This window comes from Aotus nancymaae, unplaced genomic scaffold, assembly GCF_030222135.1.
Source record: "Aotus nancymaae isolate 86718 unplaced genomic scaffold, 86718_ANA_hifiasm-v0.15.2.pri h1tg000049l, whole genome shotgun sequence".
Taxonomy (NCBI): domain Eukaryota; kingdom Metazoa; phylum Chordata; class Mammalia; order Primates; family Aotidae; genus Aotus; species Aotus nancymaae.
The window spans coordinates 28660114-28672932 of NW_026988463.1; the positions used below are offsets into that span (position 1 = coordinate 28660114).

The window sequence follows — 12819 nt, forward strand, 5'->3', positions numbered from 1 at the left end:
CACAGTGAGCCATGATTTCAACACACACACACACACACACACACACACACACACACACACACACACCCCAGAGATAGGGCTGAGGAGTCCATGGCCACTGAGTTTGAGCCAGCAGGGCCCAGCGGAACTGAGCTCCCAGCGCTGTGGCCGTCAAGGACGCTTCTTCCCTGAGCTTGCAGGGATCAAGAGGGAGAGACAGATGGACAGTCAGAGGCCCGTTACCAGGGATGCAGACTCCAGGAAATGGGGGCAGGCTTGCAGATTAGAGGAAGAGGCCAGCCTCTCTTCCATGTTCCACCACCCGCAGCATCCTCCTGGGACCCCAGCTTGCATGCCGCCTATAAGATGCTTTTGTACTGGTTCAGTGTACATATCATACAAAGGCCTAATTGAAAACACGTGAAGTGTACGGTCTTCTGTTCCCAGCTGAGCGGGCCCTCGCACGGTGGCGTTACAGTGTGGTAAGAGAGGTGCTAAGGGATAGCATGAGGGTCTTTCTTGCCCTAAGGGTGTCTAAACGTCCTTCTTCTTAAACTTAGGTAATAAGATGCTTTATACAAGCAGAACCAGGTAAGAGAAAGAGCAAATGCATTTCAAGTCGCAGCTCACCCTTTAGTTAGCTGTAATTCCCGCAGCAGGCGGCCCCACCTCAATGAGCCGGTCTCCCTTTAAAAAAAAAAAAAACAAAAAAAACCCCAAACCCACTAATAATGAGGGGCGGGGCCTGGAGTTTTATCCAATCAGAGGTGCTGGAGTGGAAACCGTCCAATCAGGAGTGAAGCCGGAGAGCAGGGGCGGCTTCCGGGATTTGGCGGGGGCCTTTGTCAGCTCCAGTCAGAGCTCGGCTGCGAGTCTTCGGTTCTGGGAGGCCCAGGCGGATTCGCGTTCTGAGAATAAACGGAGCTTCTGTTGCTCTGTGACCGGCAGGCACTGGGAGATCCGTATCTAAGACGCCAGAGCATCCCGGAAGCTGGGAAATGGTGAGTCTGCGGGGTTGGGGGTCCCCAGAGGATGGGGGGGCGGTCGGAAGCGGCGGGAAACCGCTGTGGGGGTACCCGGGACTCCCCGCGGTCAGGCTTGCGGTCTAGGCTCTGAGTCCCCGCGGGCGCAGCGCGGCCCTCGGTCCCCTCCGCCGCAAGATGGCGGCCGGGCTGGCAGCGGGGACCCCGCGCGTCCTGTCCCGTCCCTGCGGAGCGATCTCGGCCCTGGCCTGAGCCGTCTTTGGGAAACTCCGCGTCGCAGCCCAGCATTGTGCGGTGAGGACAGGAGCGTCTCAGGGGAGACCTGGGCACTGTGTGTGGTTCGTGTGTAGGAAGAAATTGTCCCCCACGGGGTCCCCAGTGGCGCCTTACTCCTATTAAGAATTAAAGGGAGTCACTGTTAAAACGGTGAGGAATTTCAGCAAATAGCGATTTGTGACTTGGGAAGCCTGCAGTCCTGGTTTGTGGTTCGGAGGTCTCTAGAGGGGCTTGAAGGAAAGGTTTTTTTTAAGGTGCGTGAGGAAGCAGACCAAATTAGGTAACTGATGGGTTACAGTTCTGTAGTTGCCTTATTTAGACTATGCAGGTGGAAATTTCCTGGTTATACAGTCGGGGATAAATTGAAGGGTTGTGGATCTTTAAGTCTGAATTTTGTTTTCCCCTAATGTTGTAATTTACAAGAAATGCATTGGTTTGGTTTTTCTTCCTAGAAACCCGGGGCACTATAACCACTTCCGTATAATCGCCTGCTTGTTAATCATCTTAACACTGCCCAGAACTGGTTTTCCCCCTGCGGTTTCCTGACGTGTGGCACGCAGAGCCCGAAATCCACCACTGCGTTCCCCCAGCCTAACTGGGATTTGCAGTAAAATATTAAATTTCCTGTTTCTTCCTGATATTTCCAAAGGCTAGTTTCCCTTCTCCAGTTCACTACATTATTAACTATTGGTCATTTACTGTACATTTCAGACAGAGTATTTTACTCGTTAATCATTATTTCACAGAGCAGTGGATGACACTTTTTTAAAGATTTGGGTTTTTTTTTTGGTATACATTTGATGTGAGAGGAAAGCAGAGAATAAATCCCTGACACTGCACTGCAAAAAAGTCTTTGTGCCTCTTTTTCTTTCATCTTCCCTAGGCACAGAGACATCAGAAAGAATGTCTTTTGACTTCAGGTTTTGCTTTGGAAACTTTACAGGGCCCTGTGTAGCCACCCTCCGTCCAGTCTTTTCCAGTTCCTGAGATTCAGAACTGTCTGGGATGACTTAAGATGCCCACAGTGGTCATGTGTCTTGGAGTGTTTAGTGACTGTCAGCCCCGTGTCATCTCTTAGAGGACCACCCGAGGTATGGAAGTGTAGCCCCCCAGGGAAGTAGCTAGATGCCCTGGGGCTGAGAGAAATCTTCTGGGACACCTTTAACCTAAAAAGCTAACCCCCTGGGACATAAAGATTTTATTCAAACCTAGTTTTCATCCCTTGGAGACACATTGCTGGTCAGCCAATCGTTGCTGGTATTTAGAGGAAAGAGTCATAAATGATTCCTGCCTTCTGGATTCATTCAGATTTGTGAAGGGAGAAAAAATTCCTAAGGACCAAAAAACAAAAACCCCACCCCAGTGAGGTGGTGCAAACTCAGCTGTGATGTCCATGGTGGCACAGTTCAGGATCTACTGGGAGGATGGTCCCTGAGCATTTTAATGAACAGTATTCGGATAGGAGAATGTCCCAAATGATACCGTGACCTGACTTGACACTTGAGCCAGATATGTCTGTGTTCCAATTAGCATTGCCATTCCCTGAGTTTGCTGCCTTAGAAAGATTTGTTCATTTATTTCAATTTCAGTTTTTTAATTAGTGTAAATTTCATCACTAGAGCTTGAAAGATAAAAAACATTTCCAAGGCCATGAAAGGTGGATTTCAGAAAATTAAAATATCAAGTCATATACTTCATTGTTAAAAATTCTTATTATCCTTTTCTTCAGCAGAGTGAGCATAGTAAGTTTCTCAGGGTGTTCCTATTTTGGGAGTAATTTAAAAGAATCTCAGAGCTCACCTTTGGAAATGCTGTCTGGGAAAAGAAATGGAGAAAAATCTTTCTTTCATTATTGACTGTAGAAAGTGAATACATTTTCACAACAATGTGTGGTAGATTAATTGGTAAATTCTATAGATTCATCAAAACATCAGTTTTTCTTTTTTTGTAGGGTGAAATTGTGACAGTGGATATCTTTGTTCTTTATCTTCTTGTCTGGATGTTGAGGTTATTTTTTATTTTTTGTTTTTTGGAGACAGGATCTCCCTCTGTCACCCAGACTGAAATGCTGTGGTGTGATCATAGCTCACTCAAGCTCCTGGGCTCAAGAGATCCTCCCACCTCAGCCTTCTGAGTAGCTGGGACTTACGGTGTGCTCCACCATGGCTGGCTGTTTTTTTTTTTTTTCTTCTTTTTGTAGAGATGTGGGTCTCACTGTGTTGCCCCTAGACTGGCCTCAAACTCCTGGGCTCAAGCAATCCTCCCACCTTGGCCTCCAAAGTGCTGGGATAACAGGTGCGAGCCACCATGCCTGGCCTTATGGCTTTAATGCTAAATTTTATGAGACAGAACTTGGCACCTGCTAGAAGTGTTTATATATGATTACTTATTTACTAAATGATCTGTCATCATGGAAATAAGTAAGTGGCACATTTATTGTCTGAAAGGGATGGATACTTTTGCGTTTTCTGTTGAGGTATAACTTGTAAAGGTGTTTTAGTTTCCTTCACTTCTATAAACACTGTTTGAGTAGTTTTGCTTTCTTCAAACACTGGGCATTTTCTCATTTAATACTAAGTGAATAACCCTGACTGGGAAGCAGAAGCCTGAGCTCAGTGAGTGCAAACTAACCCAGTCTTGAGCCTGCAAGAAGAGGTCACCGAAGGCCCAGTTAGTTCTTCCTGGGGAGCTTCACCTGCAGGTGTCCCAGCCTGCGCACCTCAACCATAGAAGGAGCCCTTTATACTGAGAAGCTACAGAGCCCTGGAAAGCTGAAAATTCACAGAAAGAGTCAGGTGGGGTTGGGATGGGAGGAAGGTTGGGAGGCTTTTTATGAGGATAGAAATTGTCATTGTCCTGGGTCTATTTGGTTTTGTTTTTTCTCCCTAGAAATGGGGGGCACTAGAACCACTTCCATATAGTATAATCGCCTACTCATTAATCATTTTAACGCTGCCCCCAACTGGTTTTCCCCCTGTGTTTTCCTAATGTGTGGCACGCAGAATCCCAAATCCACCGCTGTGTTCCCCCAGCCTGAGGCTTGCAGTAAAATATTAAATTTCCAGTTCCTTCCCCACATTTTATTTGATTTTGTCAAATAAAACGAATTCAGGTTTAGGTAAGAAGTTCCTTAATTCTAAAGGAGTATTGCTACAAGGGGAAAGCACCCACTGTAAGAGCTTTGTGGATCTCAAAGGTTGGTTAGACAATGGCTTTCTTTCACAGGGAGGAACAAACAACCTCAGAAAGAAGGTGGGAGGGGAAGGGCAGGATTAGGTGTCAAAATCAGATTCTAGATCAGAGAATGTTTCACTCTAAGGTCAGCCTGTTCTTAGGAGGGGCATAAGGAGGGCTTGGATGTTGACCAGGCTGTGGGTATGTCAAAATCCAGCAACCTGGAGAAAAAAGGTTGGCTAAGTAGTTCATTCTGAACACTGAAGACACAACTAACTGTTCAGCTGAGTCAGAAAGTGGGAGTGTGGAGAGTCTGTGGCTTTGTGATGACTAAATCAGGGAGCATCATCGAAGTCATAATGGGGTGGGTGTTTGCAGTAAGCTGCTCTTGAGAACACAAAAGATAGAGGATTTCTTTAATCACAGCTATTTACCAGGTTACTATTCCTATCTTTTCCTACCACTTTTCTTGGCCCTGTATGTATTTATCCCATTTGGCTGTTTTGAATTGTATCCTTATGATAACCGGATCAATGTAAGTAAAGTGATTTGCTGGGTTCTGTGAGTAGATCTTTGAAATGATTGAACTTAAGGATAGGGTTATCGGTGCCCTTGATTTATAGGCAGTAGCTTGGAAGTATAGTTGGGCCTCCAGGAATTGTGACTGGCATCTGAAGTGGGGGCAGTGTTGTGGGACTGAGCCCAGAACTTGTAGGGCTTGTGCTGACTCTGGGTGGTGTCAGAATTAAGTTGTTTGCTAAACACCTTAATTGCTGGAGGATTGGTCGGTGTTCAGCAAACTCTACACATTTGGTGTCAGAAGACAGACCTCACAGGGGCCTGGGCTGGAGAGAGACTCCAAGTGTCTTGGGGAAGGGAGGCTCTGTTCTGCACGCAGGCTGCCCCACTGTGCATTGTCCTTTGATTCCAGGAGTGCTAGGGTACAGAGGACTGAAGACTGAGAGGAAAGGAGTTCTGGGAAGAGACCCCCTCCCCCACCCAGCTGCCACCATATGATTCCCGCCCACTCCTGAACATACCCACTATGCATAGACATGTCCCCGCCCCTCCCAGGAGAAGGCTTGACCCTCAGGAATTGCACCCACAGCACCTTTGCTTCCAGTTTCTTGCCAAAAACTCACACAAGTGCCTGAGGGCTCCTGACTTGTCATCCCAGATGCTGAATCTGTAGCAGTGGACTACTTTCTCCATCAACCTAGGCTTGTGGACCACCTAATCATAATCTCACCTGCCTGCATGGACCCAGGAATATGTCAGAGCATAGCCCCACCTGGGCCAGTATCTATAGCACAAACCAGTCCTTCAACCAACTTGGCACTGCCCCCTGCTCATGGTTCCCCAATAGCATCTTCTTCTCTTCTGCCTTTTACTTCCCCACAAGCCCCCTTTTTTTTATGTGTACAGTGTTCAAGGTCACTCCTCATGTGCCTAAATACAGCACCTGTTGAAATTCAGATGTCCATGAGCTCAAGACCATGACCCTAGACCTGGCTGTTGTAAGAGCAAATACAAATTAGGAATACAAGACTTAATCTTTCTTGAAAATAAGAGGTCCAGGTGCGGTGGCTTATGCCTGTAATCCCAGCACTTTGGGAGGCCGAGGCAGGTGGATCACAAGGTTAGGAGTTCGAGACCAGCCTGGCCAACACGGTGAAACCCTGTCTCTACTAAAGATACAAAAAATTAGCTGGGCTGGGTGGTAGGTGCCTGTAGTCCCAGCTACTTGGGAGACTGAGGCAGGAAAATCGCTTGAAACCGGGAGGCAAAGGTTGTAGTGAGCCGAGATTGTGCCACTGCACTCCAGCCTGGGCAACAGGGCGAGACCCCGTCTCTAAAAAAAAATAGGAAAGAAATATTTTTTTCTTAAAGCATTTACTTTGGAAAAGTTTCATATGTAAAGTTATTTTTGTTTTACAATTTGTGTAAATCATTCTAACAGCTAAATAGGCCATTTGTCAGTCTTTTTGACTCAGGACTGCCTTTCTCTAGGAACTAGGAATCATTGATATAAAATGTAAATAGCAAAGAAGATACAGCTGTATCCCACAGTTTCTCTAGGAGAGCAGGCACCTAGCTCCAAGTTGCAAATCTACCTGTCACGAAGACATGAAGTTATTTTTCCATTGAATATAGCCAGTTAAAAAACAAAGATGGCCTCCCAATTCCCAGGTGAATTTAGCGTGAAATATATCTGACAAATAGTGCTGTTAGGTCTTCTACTTGAGGACTAATTATGGTAACTTTCACTGGTGGGCATTTTTCCAGTCTCTTTGCAGGTTGCCTATTATGTCCTTTACATTCTGGTCTAATTGTGTAATAAAACAGTTTTCTTTCTTTTCTACCATTGTGGATAGTTTTTCTGGAGTTGGAGATGATTTTATGATTTTCTTCTTAATAACATTTTTCAAACATTGCCCAGAATTACGCCACAGAATATAAACACATAAGGTGCCCATAAGCCTTCACTTCAAAGGGTCCTTTCCCTCTTCGGTTTTCATTCACAACATACAGTTGTGCAACAAAGTGCCCATTGCCCCTAAAGTCTGTAGGCAGAATGGTCTCTCTCTGCTTAGGTGGGATCTTCAGTCCCTTCTAGAACAATTTGACTAGATTTCTACAAAAATAAGTTCACAGGGCATCATTTAGCTGTTCCACTTCTGTCTTTCCATGCCCCTGGCATCTTCAGACCAGAAACTGATTCAGAGACCATGAGGTCTGGAAACCAACCAGGCACACATTGAGTAGGCCTAAGAATCTCAACATTCCCCTCATTCTCCTGCCCAAATGCCCATGAGTGTGCATAGGGCGCCTGCCACTTCCTTGCCCCTCCAATATCTAAATCTGCAGCTGCAAATTCTGAACCCAGGTCCAGGGGTTCTCTAGGATGTGTGAGAGCAGCCTTCCTGAGGAGCTGTTTCCTCTAGTTTTCTGCTCTTCACAGCAACACTCAAGAATTGCAGAGCCAGGTTGATTCCACCTGGAGTCTGGAGGTGAAGGCTGGTTTCCACCTGGGATCCACAAGACAGGGCCAGACTTTGGACCGAGGATGTATAGAAAATCCAGGGGACATTTTCTGCATTGTGAGAGATCAACATGGACTTTGTAAAGCCCTCCTTTTGGAGTGAGGCCCTCAGAGTTTTCAAGATCTTGCCCAGTGAGCTATAGCAGTTCTGTGAGGGGTTCCTTTTATAAACAATCTGGTGGCAGAATCTGTAAATGTAAAGCAGCACCTTAGCAGAGGGAGGGCAGGGCCACAACTGTCCAGATCCGTGAGTGAAGCTACACCTTCCTGTGAGCTGTGTTACTGGAGTAGGGTAATCTTGTCCTCTCTTGTACCGAAGAATTAGCTGATCAGGTGTAGGTAATAACATATCTGGATCCAGGAACTGAGGCCCTACCATGACAACTCAGTTTTCTACTCTGGTTCCACAAGGACAACTTGAGTCTTGCCTGCCTAAATCACCATTGGTTTTTTATCCCAGGGTTACCAGGGACTCTTCACCAGCACCTAGGGATCCTTGAGACACTTGGTTATATCCTGTGCAGACAGGGCTCAGGCTGACAATGGGCTAATCTTGCTTCAGTCTCAGAGGAAGAGGAATGAGTTATCCAGGTTTTGTTTCTCCTTTAACATAAGGAATCTCTTTATTTGGTATCCAAATGGGCGTTGCTCCAGTTTTCTAATGTGTGGGTGAAGAACAAGGAGGAGGTCTGAAGACTCATACTGATAGGTAAACCAATTGCTTCCATTTCATATGGCCATTAGAAAAACAGATGTAGCAGCCATAGTTCCTACTATCCAGGAACTTTCAGTCTAGAGCAGATGGATAATGGTTGAATTCACCAGCATGTCAGGAGCAAGAACAGAGGTGTATAGGGAACTTGGGCTTCATTTGGGACACTGCCTGTATGTTAACATTGTGAGTTCTAATGTCAACACATGAAGGGCTGCCCATGGACAAAAGAGTTATTATTATAATTATTATTTATATTGCTTTTTTTTGTTACGGATAATTGTGTAGCTACTAATATAATTTTCTTAGAAAGCCCTATGTGTTTTGGTTAAATTGCTTGTTATTGCATGTTACAAAATAGGATGAAGCTTAAACAATTAAAACAAGGCAAACCATGGGAGTCAAATTCTCGTTGGTCAGGCTTAGGAAAGACAAAACTGAAAATAAACCAGCAGGGTAGAGATGAGAAGCCTAGGGCCCGCATCCACCCTCATCTGCTCTGCCCAAATCCACCCTCTTCTGAGCCTTGTCCAGGTCTGCCTCCACCCTGGAGCCTCCCCTCGTAGAACTGACCAGAGGAGATAAGATTTCTGGGTGGCTGCTGCTGCCATTTCTTCAGAGGTGGTGCTCATAATTTCCCCAAATCCAAAAGCAAGTAAAAGAGAGCAAAGGACTCACTTTAAAAATTGTTTGAAAATTTAATTTTTTTTCTTATTAAAACCAGTACCTCTAGAAACGTTCCACCTGGCAACCTCTTTTCCATTTCTGCAGACCTAGTAGTTGCTCCACAAGTTGTAATGAAGTCAATGTAAAGATGTAAAGACAATAATGAGAAATTCTTCTCTCGCTCTGTTCCCAGGTTCTGGAGTGCAGTGTTGCGATCTTAGCTTACTGAATCCTCTGCCTCCCCAGTTCAGGTGATCCTACTGCCCCAGCCTCCCGAGAAGCTGGGATTACAGGCATGCCATCATGGCCAGCTAATTTTTGTATTTTTAGTAGAGACAGGGCTTCACAATGTTGACCAGGCTGGTCTTGAACTCCTAACCTCAAGTGATCCACCTGCCTTGGCCCCCCAAAGTGCTGGGATTTCAGGTGTGAGCCACCATGCCTGGCCAAGAAATTCTTCTAAACTAAATTTCACTCCTTCCTTTCTGTATCCCTCCCATATGTCTATAATTAGCTTTTATAGTGATAGGGAAACAGAAGAAGAAATAGAAAGGCTGGGCCATCATCTAAATCCTGCTGGGAATTATGGGATACTCAGGATCTGCATCCCAGGAGTTTATATGGTTTAACTCACACCACGTGATGTTCTCAGCACAGTGCATGCTGTGAACACATAGTACAAGCTCAGTAAACGCTGCATTAGTGCATGTATCCATGCTGTTTTCCAAATGCTGTCTTAGACGTTACTGTCTTCTCCAGCCTCTGTAGGCTTTAAATGGCTGGCAACGGATGTGATCTTTCAGGACAGTGGTTGGTAGTTCTCGCTGTGAACAAAAAGTATTTGCGTTGTGATTAAAAGTATTGTGTATGAGGGACCCTGTGTGCTGTGTCTGCTTCCTCTAGCTGAGTGCTATTGATAATGGGTCTAGGAGGAGCAATAGCAGCATTGACTGGGGACTTGTTAAAGAAGCCAGTTCATGGAAACTTTCCAAACATGCAGAATCACATTACTTAGAGGGGGCCCAGAATACCAAATGATAGGTACGCATATTGAGCCTTGAGAGGCAATGCTTAGCTAAGTGATTCTCAGCCCAGGCTTCTAAGTAGGGTCACCTGGCCAGTTTGAGGAACTATCATCACCTGTATCTTCCCCCACAGATTGCTTTTTATGATTATATTAAGATTATGATTTACTTTTCCCCTCCACTCATATCACAGCAGTGATTATGGGCCCATCTATGCATCAGCACTAATACCAATTTGTCTTATTACAGCCGATGCTAACTTCATTCACCTGGTTCAGGTGCTCTTTGCCAGATTCCTTTACCATAAACTTAATCATTTTTCTCTTTGTCTTTAGTGAGTATCTAGAAGGGAGGATTTACTGAGTGATGTGTATAAACCAGCACATTTAACCCAGAGACTCCCATTTCTTTTTAGTTTCCCTTTGCTTGTAGCTTGCTTTGCAGAGTGAAGGCTCCTACATTTGTTGACGGGAGATAACAGCTTTTGAGCCTGGAAGTTCTGAAGCAGCTCTTAGTTCTGTAGGTTTCCATTTTATTTCCTCTCATGTCACAAGCATATCCTTATTGCTTCTCTATATTTTCAGAGAAAGAACAAGAATTGACGTACAGTAAATATAACATAGTAAATATATCTGTTGTCTATTAACATATAGTAAATATGTATTGTCTATTAACATATAGTAAATAAACATAGTAAATATATCTATTGTCTTGAAATTCTAAGATATATAATAGCACATAGAATAAACATAACAAAAACTTGAAAAAAGTACCAGACTCAGAAACAAGAGCTTTTAGTTTATATCATTATATGTATTGGTCTTTATAAAGTTCTTTAAAAACACAAAAAAGCATCATCCACAAAGAGTTTTATAGTTTTTATACAATTTAAAATATTTTCTAATTCTATTTACACAGAAATATTCTCTTTAATTGTGTATATAGTTACTGTTTCTGTGTGTGTGCACAAAAAATGAAAGCATTATTTGATCAATATTGTGTGGCTGCCTTCTTGTTTTCATTACTCAGTTATGAAATTTTCTCTAAACGTTCTGTTAAGGTTGTTTTTGTATATTGGCCTATATGTCCCTTTGAGATAAATTCTAAATCAGATAAACTGAGGCAAAATACAAGCTTTACTATGTAGCTAACATTTGGAAAATATTTTTATAGAAGAGGAAGAATCCTATAATTTTTCTCATAGATTATTTATTGGGTTTTGTATATGTAAACAACTGTTAAGATGACAGCTGATATACACTGTATGTTTAAAAGGGAACTAGCATTCTAGCTATTATGTTGTAAATTTCATAAAAATTTACATGATGTTTCACATCATGCCTGAATTCTTTCCTCAGTGTTCTGCCTCTGCTATTCAAAAGTGGCTTCTGGACCTGAAGCATTAACACTACCGGTGAACTTGTTAGAAATGTAGACACTCAGGTAGCTGTGGTTGGCTCATGCCTGTAGCTTCAGCTACTCAGGAGGCTGAGACAAGAACAAGAAGATCACCTGAGCCCAGGAGGTCGAAGCTGCAGTGAACGAAGATTCCATCACTGCACTCCAGCCTGGGTGGCAGAGCTGTGTCAAAATAAAAAATTTAAAAACACAGAAATGCAGAAACTCAGGCCAAAATCTAGATCAGAATCTGCATTTGAATAAGAGATCCAGTTTATTGTATACAATAAAACTTGGGAAGTATGCCTCTAAGTCATCATGACTTTTCCACCTGAGAATTATACACAACTGATTCTGGATGGTGGAAATATAACACTCAAAAATGTATATTCCTGTGTTTGAATTTTAAAGTGTTGGCAACAGTAGTTTATGTCTATCAATTTCTAGACTCATTACTAGAGTGAAACTTACACATCACCTCAAATAAAAAGGCAAATGTCAAGATTAAACATGAAATTTTTTCTACATCAGATTATAAACAGATTATAAAAACATACATTCCCAGCTTTTCTAGTGTTTTTGCAGAATGAAAAAAAAAATTGTACAGAAGGTGGCAGTGTTGATTCATTTGAGGGGAACAAGATACCATTACAGTACCAACTTACATTAAATGCAAAAAATTCTAATGAACATATTGGTTGTACTACAAAATAATGAAGCCAGCTAATTACCATCAGGTTACAACTTAACTTTACAAAAAAGTGAAGCAGCAAAGAGCTAAAGCAGAGAAGACATAGTTTTATATTTTACATTCTGTGTAAATAATATCTACACTAGTTTTGAGGATTTTATGTAACTCTCCACAGAGATTGAGACAACATTGGAAAATATTACTAAATGTGTTAAAAATTATCTTATTGAATAATTCAGGTCACTCATATAAGTCAGAACCTTGGGACAAATGAAGAACTCTGCTATGGCCACATGGTCAATGTATTGTTTATTTTTATTTCAGGGACTGTTGACATTCAGAGATGTGGCCATAGAATTCTCTGTGGAGGAGTGGGAATACCTGGAACCAGCTCAGAAGAATTTGTATTGGGATGTGATGTTAGAGAACTACAGAAACCTGGTCTCTCTGGGTGAGGATAACTTGCCTTCAGAGTATCTAATAAGAGTTTTATTTCTCTTCTTTTCAGAATGTCTCTTGTGCTTTCTATGAATTAGTTTCAGATTCTTGTTTTCAGGATAAAAAAACGGGGGTTTTGTTGATGTAGAAAAAAATTTCATAATGTTTGATCTCGACATTTGCCTTTTTATTTGAGGTGATGTGCAAGTTTTGCTCTAGTAGAGTCTAGAAATTGGTTGACATAAACTATTGTTGCCAACACTTTAAAATCCAATATTTTAAAATTTTGATTCAGTCAGATTTATAAGAGAACTCAGGATCCCCAAATTTAAAGTGTTTCCTAAATATTCTAAAGAAGCTGGTAGGAAACAATATTTTGAGAAACACTTTTCTAGAATCTTCTATAATGTCTTCTTTTTTCTACTGAGCATAGT

At 42.9% G+C, this 12819-nt stretch overlaps 1 protein-coding gene across 2 annotated transcripts in view; it reads left to right on the top strand.

Annotated features, from left to right (window-relative positions):
* Window positions 1-818: 818 nt before the first annotated feature.
* The window catches only part of ZNF267 (zinc finger protein 267), a 53542-nt gene continuing 41541 nt past the window's right edge, over window positions 819-12819 (top strand). The window contains exons 1-2 of one of the 2 annotated variants that reach the window (XM_064362695.1): window positions 819-980; window positions 12272-12398. In XM_064362695.1, coding sequence (XP_064218765.1) covers window positions 978-980; window positions 12272-12398 — 130 coding nt within the window. In that variant the 5' untranslated portion in view covers window positions 819-977. Of the gene's footprint in view, window positions 981-2180; window positions 2330-12271; window positions 12399-12819 lie in introns of those variants that run through there. The other variant, XM_064362696.1, reaches the window with a different exon arrangement.